This window comes from Pan paniscus, chromosome 2 (genome assembly GCF_029289425.2).
Source record: "Pan paniscus chromosome 2, NHGRI_mPanPan1-v2.0_pri, whole genome shotgun sequence".
NCBI lineage: Eukaryota > Metazoa > Chordata > Mammalia > Primates > Hominidae > Pan > Pan paniscus.
In genome coordinates, this window is record NC_085926.1 from 52,331,659 (window position 1) to 52,343,661 (window position 12,003).

Consider the following 12,003-nt stretch of genomic DNA (forward strand, 5'->3'; position numbering starts at 1 on the left):
GGGAAGCTGAGGTAGGAGGATCACTTGAACCTAGGAGGTGGAGGTTGCAGTGAGCCGCACTGGTACCACTGCACTCCAACCTGGGTGACAGAGTCAGACCCTTTCTCAGGAAGAAAAAAAAGAACAATTTAAATATGTAATCCATCCTGAGTTAATTTTTGTTTCTGGTGAAAGGTAAGGGTCCGGTTTCAATCTTCTGCATATGGCTAGCCAGCTATCCCAGCACCATTTATTGAATAGGGAGTCCTTTCCCCATTGCATATTTTTGTCAGTTTTGTTGAAGATCAGATGGCTGTAGGTGTGTGGCTTTATTTCTGGGCTCTCTATTCTGTTACATTGGACTATGTGTCTGTTTTTGTAACAGTACTATGGTGTTTTGGTTACTGTAGCCTTGTAGTACAGTTTGAAGATAAGGTGATGCCTCCAGCTTTGTTCTTTTTGCTTAGGTTTGCTTTGGCTATGCGGGCTCTTTTTAGGTTTCATATGAATTTTAGGCTAATTTTTTCCTAGTTCTGTGAAAAATGACTTGGTAGTTTGATGGGAATTGTGTTGAATCTGTAGATTGCTTTAGACAGTGTGGCCATATTAACAGTATTGATTCTTCCAGTCCATCAGCATGGAGTGTTTTTCCATTTGTTTGTGTCATCTCTGATTTCTTTTAGCAGTGTTTTGTAGTTCTTCTAGAGATCATTTACCTCCTTGGTTAAATGTATTCCTAGGTATTTTTTTTGTGTGTGTGGCAATTGTAAATGGGATTGTGTTCTTGATTTGGCTCTTAGCTTGAACATTATTGGTGTATGGAAATGCTCCTGATTTTTGTACCTTGATTTTGTTTCCCGAAACTTCACTGAAGTTGTTTATCAGTTCCAGGAGCCTTTTGGCGGAGTTCTAATGCTTTTGGATCTGCATTTTACTTTGTTTGATATCAGCGTAGCAACCTGACATTTTATTATTTCCATTTGCCTGAGAAATCCCTCTATTTTGAGCCTTTCTAAACTAATTCATTTTAGATCAGTTTCTTACTTTCAGCATATAGTTTGGGTTTTATTTGTGAGCCAAATTTAAAACCTTTTTCTTGTAATAAGCCCATTCACATTTATTGGTATGGCTAATAGGTTTGACCTCAACTCAGTCATATTACTTCATATTATAATCATTATGTGTATTGTAATACAATGCTATGTTTCTTTCTCTACATTATATGTTTTCTTAGTTCTTCTATTTTAAAAATTCCTTTTGGCATTTAGGAAGGTCTGTACCTTTATTTTAGTGGTTTCTTTTATAGTCTCCATTATCCCCTGCTTTCCTACTTAACCCTTTAGTATCTGGCCTGTTTCATTGTTGTTGTTTGTTTTGTTTTGTTTTGAGACAGGGTCTTGCTCTGTCACCCATGCCACAGTGCAGTAGCACAACAATCATAGCTCACTTCAGCCTTGACCTTCTGGGCTCAAGCTATCCTCATACTTCAGCCTCCTGAGTAGCTGGGACCACAGGTGTGAGCTACCATGCTTGGTTAATTTTTGTATTTTTATAGAGACAGGGTGTCCCTATGTTGCCCAGGCTGGTCTCAAACATTTGGGCTCAAGCAATCTGCTCACCTCAGCCTCCCAAAGTGCTGGCATTATAGGAGTGAGTCACCATGCTCAGCTCTACTTAATTAATTTATTTATTTATTTATTTTCGAGATGGAGTCTTGTTCTGTCACCCAGGCTGGAGTGCAATGGTGCGATCTCTGCTCACTGCAACCTCTGCCTCCCGGGCTCAAGCTATTCTCCTGCCTCAGCCTCCTGAGTAGCTGGGATTACAGGCGCCTACCACCATGCCTGGCTATTTTTTGTATTTTTAGTAAAGAAGGGATTTCATCATGTTGGCCAGGCTGTTTTCGAATTCCTGACCTCAAATGATCCACCCGCCTCGGCCACCCGAAGTGCTGGGATTACAGGCATGAGCCACTGTGCCCAGCCTCTACTTAATATTTTAACTGTTAAAATATTATTACTATTCCTCCACACTCATCTCCACCTTTTAGTCTTCAACTTACAATAAACTCTATTAAATGTATCAATATTTTTTCTGAAGTCTCCCGTCATCTCTTGGTTGTATAAAGTTCCTTTTCTAGGAAGAGCTCAAGGGTATAGAGTTCCTTGAGTTCTCACACGTTTAAAACGTGAAGGACAGCTTGACCAGATATAAAATTCTTAGTTCACAGCTTTTATTCTATGAGTTTTTAAAAAATTCTCCACTTTGGTTGCCTTGCCTGTGTGATGCTTTTAAGAAGTCTGAGGTTGGCCGGGCATGGTGGTTCACGCCTGTAATCCCAGCACTTTGGGAGGCTGAGGTGGGTGGATCGCCTGAGGTCAGGAGTTTGAGACCAGCCTGGTCAACATGGTGAAACCCCATCTCTACTAAAAATACAAAAAAAAAAAAGCCAGGTGTGGTGGCAGGTGCCTGTAATCCCAGCTACTCGGGAGGCTGAGGCAGGAGAATTGCTTGAACCTAGGAGGCAGAGCTTGCAGTTAGCTGAGTTTGTGCCACTGCACTCCAGCCTGGGTGACAGAACCAGACTCCGTCTAAAAAAAAAAAAAAATTCCCTTGAATTATAGTTTTAAATCTTGGTTCTGTTCCATTCTTTTGTTTTTCTTCATCAAGGATTCCATTATGTATCTATATCTCTATGTATCTATGTATCTTTTTATATATTGCTGCTGCTTTGCGTATCTTTTAATTCAACCAGTTTCCGACCCTTTTTAGTTTTTTCTAATTTTATTTTTTAAAATTTTATTTTCTTTCTTTTACTTACTGTATTTTCTCTCATTTTTATTCTCTTGGCTATATCCTGCCTTTCTTCAATTTACTTCATTATGCTTTGATTTGACTCTGTTTTCTCTCGGTCACCTTGTAATTTCAGCTTCCTCCCCGTGATACTTTTATTTTCCATTTTTTCCTTGAGCTTAATTAAGTCTCTTTTCTTACCGACATTTGTCCATTTATATGTTTTATTTTTGAATTTCTGATTCAAGGTGGTTTTTCAGATGCCCAAACACTTGTTTAAGGCTATTTAGCTGAAGTATTGTGTTACAGTTTTCTTCTGCTTGGTACTTGTTTATTTTTTTAGGGGTGATGGGAATTTTATCAGTTAAGATGCTCTTGTCTTCTCAAATGTCCAAACAAAGCTAAAAGATGCTCTCTTTTTCTTATAGAAGCAAATGTAGATGGTGTTCACCTATTCATTTCAGGATTTGGAGTGATTTGCAAGCTTTCTAGTTCAAGGGCGCCCTCTTCTGTCAGTATTGCACATTAGTTTTTTTGTTTGTTTTTTTTTAGAATGTGCTCTGTGTGTGTGTCTGTGTGTGTGTGTGTGTGTGTGTGTGTACACACGTGCTGGGGAGAGGGATGTGGGTCCTCCAAGGTTTTTGTCGTCTTATCTTGCAGAACTCAACATTTCACTTTTGCTTCTTTTCCCTTATCCTCCAGTCTACAAATGACCCCTTTCCTTCTGCCTCCTGTCCCATAAGTCATATGCCTTTCAAAGAACACTGCCTTTGAATTGCATGCCCTTAAGTCCCTTCCTTGTAGTAAGTGCTCTGATTTACCAGGGCTTTTTTTCAGTATTTTTACAGTTAGGGTTACTTTCTCTTTTTTTGAGATACGGTCTCACTTTCACCCAGGCTGGAGTGCCGTGGCATAATCACAGCTAACTGCAGCCTCAAACTCTTGGGCTCAAGTAATCCTCCTGCCTCAGCCTCCCTGGTAGCTGGGACTACAGGCATGTGCCACCACACCTGCTATTTTTTTATTTTTTGTAGAGATGGGGGTCTCACTTTGTTGCCCAGGCTGGTCTCGAATTCCTGGGCTCAATTCATCCACCCACATTGGCCTCCCAAAGTTCTGGGATTATAGGCATTAGCCACTGCGCCCAGCCTGGGTTACTTTCTCTTTCTGGTAGGATTTTATTTATTTATTTATTTATATTTATTTTTTGAGATGAAGTCTTGCTCTGTCACTCAGTCTGGAGAGCAGTGGTGTGATCTCAGCTTACTGCAACCTCTGCCCTCTGTGTTGAAATGATTCTCCTGCCTCAGCCTCCCGAGTAGCTGGGACTACAGGCGGTTACCACCACGCCTAGCTAATTTTTGTATTTTTAGTAGAGACGGGGCTTCACCATGTTGGCCAGGCTGGTCTTGAACTCCTGACCTCAGGTGATCCACCCACCTCGGCCTCCCAAAGTGCTGGGATTACAGGCATGAGCCACTGCGCCCGGCCTCTGGTAGGATTTTAGATCTATCTTAGGGTTACCACTATTTCCCTTTTCTGCAGTTTTTCTTAGACTGCCCTTGTTCTCTGTGAAAACTTGCAGCAAGAGTGTGAGAGACAGCTCACTGGAGATAGATTTTTTTTTTTTAATTTACAGATAATTTGAAGTCTAGGCATTCTGCTGATTCTAGTTGTGCTAAAGGTGTGGGTTTTGGTAGTGTTAGTTTTTTCTTCCTTCCTTCCTTCCTCCCTCCCTCCCTCCCTCCCTCCCTTCCTTCCTTCCTAGGATGTGTTGGGAAATTTGAATCGATATAGCCACCTTACCTTGGCTGTCCAGAAGTCTGTTTCTTGAATTTTATTCAATTCATAATGTTTTTGGCTTTAAGTATCAAAGATGCTGGTCTCAGATTGTCTTAGACAGCAGGGAAGTGCATTCCTGTACCTGTAGCAGGAAAACCAATGCAGGACGCCCCAGGGTTGGTGCATCAGGGCCCTGTCTGCAGTGTATGCTGGCTTCATCTTCAGGCGAGATGGCAGCAGCAGTTTCATGACCACAACAAGGGTTGTCTTAGATTGGGTTCCCTAGAAGCAGACCCTGATTTGGGGACTCTTGTGCAAGCGATTTATGAAATCCTCTCAGGAGAAATCTATAAGGAAGTGAAGGAAGCAGGGTATAATAGAAGAAGCAGCTGGTAAAATATGGTTTTAGAAGTCTAGTCTCAGCCTGATCCTGTGGGAAACTCTGGAGCAAGCATGGCACCACCGTATTTGTCCTGGAGGGAGCCAGAACAAGAGGGCTTGACTTTGACTTTTTTTTTTTTTTTTTGAGACAGGGTCTTGCTCTGTCCCCCAGGCTAGAGTGCAGTGGAGCAATCTTAGCTCACTGCAAAGGGCTTGACTTTTATATATCTGCATCAGTGGTTGATCATAACTGGGACGTGTTCCCACACCTAAACCAACTGCAGTCGGGGCAAGCTCCACCACGACTGGCTTGGACTAGCTGAGATGTACCCCTGTAGCTGGGGCTGTAGTCATCTTCCCCTGAGTCAAGTGAGGAAGGATGGAATTCTGGAACAAAACTGAGGAAGAAGGGAGGGAGTGGATGTCAGGCCAGCAAGCAGCCATGTGTGGAAGTACCCATCTTGTGCCAGACACTGGGGACAGGGGAGTGAACATTTCCAACAAAGAGCCTGCACCCTGGGGACTCTCAGCCTGGCCAGAAAGACAATGAAAAATCTGGGTTTTTAGGGTTCTGATAAGTGCTGTGAAGACCAAGCGAGAGAAGGGAATAGAGATGTCTCAGAAGGGCTTCTTTATATTAGGCGGTCAGGGAAAGCCTTCCTCACAGTGGTGATAACATTTGAGTTGAGGTCTAAAGTAAGGGAAGAAGAGGATTCTGGCAGAAGGAGCAGCAGTGTAGAGGCTGAGGTAGGGACATGTTTGTGGTACTTGAGGAGCAGGGCAGGGTTACTGTGGCTGGGATGCAGAGAGAGATGTTGGTCCGGGAGGCTGGACCACATGCAGGGGCAGAGACGCGGCCACAGGCCGACAGTCTGTGCAGGCCATGGGTGGTGGTGAGCAGAGGAGTGGCTTGATCGTTTACATGTTTAAAATATATTTTTTCCAACTCAAGTGGAGAATGAGTTGTAAGGGGGCAAGAGTGGAAGCAGGGAGATCAATGAGGAGACTAATGCCATAATCAGGGCCAGAGATCATGATGGTGGCTTGAACCAGAATAGTAGCTGAGCAGCAGGGGAGAAAGAGATATATTTGAGGTTTCCTCAGCGGTGGAGCCGATGAGAGCTGCTAATGGACTAAATGCAAGCTCACCCCAGGTCTGGGGATTTCCAATCTCAAAACCCAGTTTCAGGATCAGGTGCAGGGGTCACCCACCCTCAGGCCCAGTCATGGTGTTGCACATCCAGTAGCGGGAAGAGACCAGGGACCCCTCCGTAGGGCTTTGGTCAGTAGGGTGTGTGCAATGCTGTTCAGAGACAAGGAGGCTAGTGGGGATAGGGGGCAAGCGAGGAACAGGGGATGGAGAGAATGAAGAGCTTGCTTTCTGACATGCTGGTTCTGACACGTTGTAAGGCATCCAGTGTCAGTGTTGAGTGGGCTGGTGGATAAATGAAGGGAGAGAACTGCAGATAGGTGTGAGGGTTCTGGCTGAATAGAATAGGTGGTGTTCAGAGTCCGAGGCTGGAGGAGCTCACATGGTGGGAGGTGTAGCTGGGGAAGACGAGGGGTCTCAGGACCCCTGGCACAGGCCAACGTTTAGAAGTCAGGGAGGTGAGGAAGATCCAGGGGAAGGGTGTCCCAGAAGCTCCGTGAGGACAGCGGTGCAACAGAATAGGAGGGAGCCACTGTGCCAAGTCTCTGAGAGTCCAGTGAGATGAGGCAGAGCCTGGAGCGGCCTCAGGGGTAGCGAGGGAAGAGATGAGGATGGGAAGAAGTGAGCACACCAGTTTTTCATAAAGAAACACAAAGAGATAAAGTCAAAGGAGGGAAGGAAGTCAAGGGGCGGCTTCTAACGTGGGACATACCGGAGTGTGTGGGGACCCCTGGGAGGGCGTGGGAGGGAAGGCAAAGAGACTGAGGTGGCTGAGCTTGCTGGGCTTTTCCTGAGAGCAGGGCATGCCTTCTACCCTGGCAGAAGGCAGGGAGATTCCGGGGTGTGGAGATGGGGTCATTTCTGTCCAATGGCTTCTGAGTTTCGGATGAAATTCGAGGGACTTCACCCCGTGAGGGAGGGTGTGTCTGTGAGTTGGCAGAGAAGGTGAGAGAGAGTCTTTTCCAGGTTCCGAGGGAGTGAGTAGATTTCTAGGCCAGGTTGAGGGTGTGTTGAAGGTGAGACCAGTCCCCTGCCTACGAAGTTCTCCAACATCCCGCAGCTCTGGTGCAAGTGTGGGCTGCAGGAAACTGAGATTCCCTTGTGGTGCCATTACCAGGGCTAAAGGGACTATTCAGATGTGGCAGAGGTGGGAGGGAGGGAGAGATCGATGGCAGAGACCAACTCAAGGAACAGAAAGGCCTGTCCGCAAAGGACAGAGATGCCAGCTGGCTCAGATGAGGCCTGAGCAAGCCAGGTGCCGGAACACAGCGGCATAGGCAACGTGTGCTGAGGAGTGAGTGAGCGAGCGAGTGAGTGAGCAAGTGAGTGAGTGAAATGGCCTCCAAGGGGTCTGCCTATGTGAGGACGGGGGAGATGGTTTGCACGCTCACCCCAGGTCTGCTGATTTCCGATCTCGGAGCCCAGTTTCAAAGTGAAGTGCAGGGGTCACCCACCCTCAGGCCCAGTCATGGGCACATCCTGAGTTCTCAGCACCTTCCAGGTGCTGCCGTGATTGCCCAGTGAAAGCAAAGGAGCTCAGTGGCAGGCATCTTCCACTGCGCCATGGGGCAGCAGGCGGGGGTGCTGCAGGGGAGGTGCAGGCTGTGAGTGGCAGCTCTCTGAGGCTTCCAGGCCCAGGACTTCCTGCACCCCGTCCCACTGCTCTGGGGCCTGCCTTGGCTCCCAGAGACTGGCAACAGAAAATGGGGACAAGGGGCAGAAAATGGGGGACAGAAAATGGGGACAAGGGGCATGAAAGAAGCAGAGGAGGTGCACTTGGAGGTTAGTGGCTCAGGGCCGGGTGGGGGTGTGCCCATGAATCCAGAAGGGAAGCCCTAAATGCGTGTCCCCAGGTCCATGCCAGAGCAGAGCTTGGGCCCCGGCTGGGGTTCACAGGGTGTGGAGCCCCTGATTCCCCCATCTCCCATCTCTATGGGCAGGGTTCTAGAGCACCTCAGCAGTCTTGCCAGAGAAGTGAGCCTGGACTATGAGCGCAGCATGAACAAGATCAACTTTGACCACGTTGTCTCTTCTAAGCCCGAGACCTTCTCCTACGTGACCCTCCCCAAGAAGGAGGAGGAGCAGGTGCCTGAGCGAGGTGAGGGTCACTGGACCAAGACGGGCTCCATGGCCATCCACCTGGCCAGAGCCCCCTCCCACCTTCCCCTCCAGGATCGTCTGCCCTGCCACTGTGGGCGTCATCAGCCCAACACTCCCTGCACCTCCCCTGTCTCCAGCACTTGTCCCACTTCTCCCTGCTGCCTGGAGGGCTCTGGACCAGGGGAAGGGAAGAAGGCTCTTTTTGAACTTATTAGTGGGAATAGCGCAGAAGTTGCAAGGTGAATGTGTACTAGGAAACAATGCTTCAGCAGTAGGTGGAAGGGGCTCTGCTGATCAGACCTAGAGGATAGTCCTTCTTCCTCCAGTAGCAAGAGAGGAGACCGAGTCTCAGAGCAGGACCCCGGGGCCCGAGAACCCTCCTTGCTTTCAGCTCACCTGCCAGCCTTCCTAGACTCAGCTTCCTGCATGTCATGTACTCCGGATGCAGGCTGGGGTGTGGACAGTGGGCATTCCAAGAGGTTCTGGTACCCACCCTTTCCTTCCTTGGTGCCCCAGGGCAGGCTGTGGACAGACCTTAAGCTTGTGTGCAGCATGGGCAGGAGTGGATGAGGAGAGGATTCTTGGTTCTCATCTACTTCTCAGAGGAGCCTGTGACTAGGGGGTCCTGGAAGGAATTCCTTTACCCATCTCAGAGTAGGCACCTCACTGAAGAGCTTCAGTGCCACTCCGGCAAACTATGGAAAGGCGGGGCTCTGGGAACGCCAGTCACTCTTCAGGGAGAAGGCAGGAGTCACGGCCCTCCTTCAAGCACCCTGTGGATCTGTCCTGTCCCCTGGTTTGGCCAGGCAGGGTCTGATACTGGCCCTTGGCCCCTATCCCTGCAGGGCTGGTGAGTGTCCCCAAGTACCACTTCTGGGAGCAGAAGGAGGACTTCACTTTTGTGTCCCTGCTCACACGGCCAGAGGTCATCACGGCCCTCAGCAAGGTGAGGGCCGAGTGCAACAAGGTGACTGCCATGTCCCTGTTCCACTCGAGCCTCTCCAAGTACAGCCACCTGGAGGAATTTGAGCAGATCCAGTCACAGACCTTCTCCCAGGTTTGTAGGCATCAAGGGCACAGGGGGCAAACGCAGGGCAGACCCTTGGAACTGGCAGGCACAGGTCGGGGCTGCAGCGGAAGGCCAGGGTCAGTGGGCCACGTGGTGAGGCTGTGAGCCCCTGCTTTTCTCAAAACCTGGCCTCAGCCTCTTCCTAGACCTTATTGGAGGCTGGGGTGGGGACCAAGGGTAATGACTCATCTTGGAGAGAAAGGGAAAACCAGGGCAGGCTCTCTTTCCAATCCCTTTCCATCCCAACTCTGGTTGCCTCTGAAGCAGATCCCTTGTCTTAGAAGGGGGAGCAGGAACCTCAGGCACCCCCATGTTGACCTGTGGATTGGGGTATGCGGGAGGTGGGGGTGCACCCCTTCTGCACTCAACTCTGTCTCTGTCTGTCTCTCCACCTTATTCTCTGTCTTTCCCTCTCAGCCCGTTTTTGTCTTGTTCTGTCTCTCTGCTTCTCTCATCTCAATCTCTGTGTCTCTGTCTCTCGCTCACGGCTGGAGGGAAAGTCCTGCTTCTGCTGTCCTGTCCTCCCTCCCTCCTTTCTTCCCTCCTTCCCTGCCCAGCAGCTCTGGGCCCCCAGGGTCACATGAGGCTGTTGGTTGGCAGGGCTTGGCAGTAAGTTGGGGTAGGGGACATCCCTCCGCAGTCAGATGAGCCCTGAGCCGCCCCAAGCGCCCTGGTGCATAGAGTCCCTGAGTGCGGCTATAGGTCATGGGTCCCCAGGGTGGCCATATCATGATGCCTGTGGCCACTCTAGGTGCAGATGTTCCTCAAGGACAGCTGGATCAGCTCGCTAAAGGTGGCCATGCGCAGCAGCCTGCGTGACATGAGCAAGGGCTGGTACAACCTCTACGAGACCAACTGGGAGGTGTACCTCATGTCCAAGCTGCGCAAGCTGATGGAGCTGGTGAAGAACATGCTGCAGGACACACTGCGCTTCCTGGTGCAGGACTCACTTGCCAGCTTCTCACAGTTCATCAGCGACACCTGTTGCAGTGTGCTCAACTGCACCGATGACATGGTCTGGGGTGATGACTTAATTAACAGCCCCTACAGGTGGGGCCCGGCGGGGCGGAGGCACCTGTTGACACCAGGTGATGTGTCACCTGCTGGGGATGGAGCAGGGTCAGGGACCAGGGCCAGGGTGCCCATCCATGCCAGGTCCCAGGCAGTAAGGAGAGCCGAGCTCCCTGCAGGCTGCTGGGCAATGTCCTGCCAGCCCTGGCTTGCATTGCTTCTGGTGACCTTCATTCACTCAATCATTGAGTTACTCAGTGGAGAAATATTCTTTGAACACTTGCCATGAACCAGGCATGGTTCTAGGGGAACAAGAGAGGCCCAGTCCCTGGTCTCATGGGAAAGACAGGCAGCAAGCAGATAAATACATACACACAGTCATTGCCGGTTTTGGCAGGGGCCATGATAGACACTGGGGGTGGGTCAGGGAGGAGGTGGCATCTGTGCCAAGACCTGAGATGTAAGAAGAAACAAGTTATGAGGCGATGTGAGGTGGAGGCAGGTACAGGCGGAGAGATCAGCATGGGCAGAGGCACCGAGGGGAGGATGGGCCTGGCGCAGTTGAGGAAGGAAAGGCTGGCCAGTGTGGCTGGAGTCAGGGAGGGGAGGGAGGGCTGCTCAGGATGGAGTGGGAGAGCTCGCAGGGACCAGGCCAGATCTCTTGGGGCCTCCTGAGGTCTCAGCTGGAGGCTGGATTTATTCTAAGTACAGTCAGAAGCCATCAGAGGGTTCCAGCTGGGATCCAGGCTTGGTTCTTGCTGTGTAGCGAAGATGGGAAGCCAAGGAAGATGGGCTCCCGGGGAGAGAGTGGGGGCTACAATGCCTAGGCCCTGGCAACCTCAGCACAGGGTTGGGGGGCCTCCCTCTCTTGTGGTGCTCATGGACCTCGGGTCACCAGAGGAGCAGAGGAACCTGTTTGGTTGGCCTGGGTCTTCCTCTCTGGTAACTTGGAGGTGTGTGGGACGAAGGAGAAGGCAAGTATTGTGCATGGAGAGGCTCAAGAGTCATAGCGCTGGCACGAAGGGCAGAGGGATGCTCCTGCACACAGGCCTCCTAGGCCTCTGCCCACAGTCAGCTCGCCATTGCCTGCAGGCCCCGGAAGAATCCCCTGTTCATCGTGGACCTGGTGCTGGACAGCTCTGGGGTGCACTATAGCACCCCACTGGAGCAGTTTGAGGCATCTCTGCTGAACCTCTTCGACAAGGGCATCCTGGCCACCCATGCCGTGCCCCAGCTGGAGAAGGTACGTGCTGCAGCCTGAGCAGGCCCCAGGCACCTGCTGCCCTGGCTGCTGATGGCTCCCTGAGCTCAGGGTGCTGCCACAGTTCAACTGTATCACAGGCCTCCTGTCGGGCAGGCAGCATGCTCAGCCCTGTAAATCTCAAATATCCCATTTAATCCTCATCACAAGCTGCACTGTGACCTATTAACACACGCATTCTGTAGGTGGGGCTTGGAGAAGTGTAATAGCCTAAGATTGTGTAGCTGCTAATGTCAGATTTTGTAGGTGAGGCTTGGAGAAGTGTAATAGTTAGCCTAAGATTGCATAGCTGCTAAGTGTTGGAACTGCGATCTGAACCCTGGGCTTGCTGGTCCTCTGCTGCCACAGCCAGATCTGATGTAGACCCCACGCTCTTGATCCCACCCAGCTCTTGGCCTCTCTCTTCATCTCCAGAGGTGGACACAGGCCGGCTTCCACATACAGACCCTCTGTCCAACGTCCCCACCAGTCACTGCC

The 12,003-nt window shown here is 50.1% G+C and overlaps 1 protein-coding gene across 1 annotated transcript in view; it reads left to right on the forward strand.

Annotated features, from left to right (window-relative positions):
- Positions 1–12,003, forward strand: part of DNAH1 (dynein axonemal heavy chain 1) — a 109,314-nt gene that overhangs the window by 45,214 nt on the left and 52,097 nt on the right. Inside the window, exons 12-15 of the mRNA XM_055110010.1 lie at positions 8,026–8,183; positions 9,031–9,242; positions 10,006–10,304; positions 11,358–11,508. Of these exons, the coding sequence (XP_054965985.1) occupies positions 8,026–8,183; positions 9,031–9,242; positions 10,006–10,304; positions 11,358–11,508 (820 nt within the window). The remainder of the gene's footprint in view (positions 1–8,025; positions 8,184–9,030; positions 9,243–10,005; positions 10,305–11,357; positions 11,509–12,003) is intronic.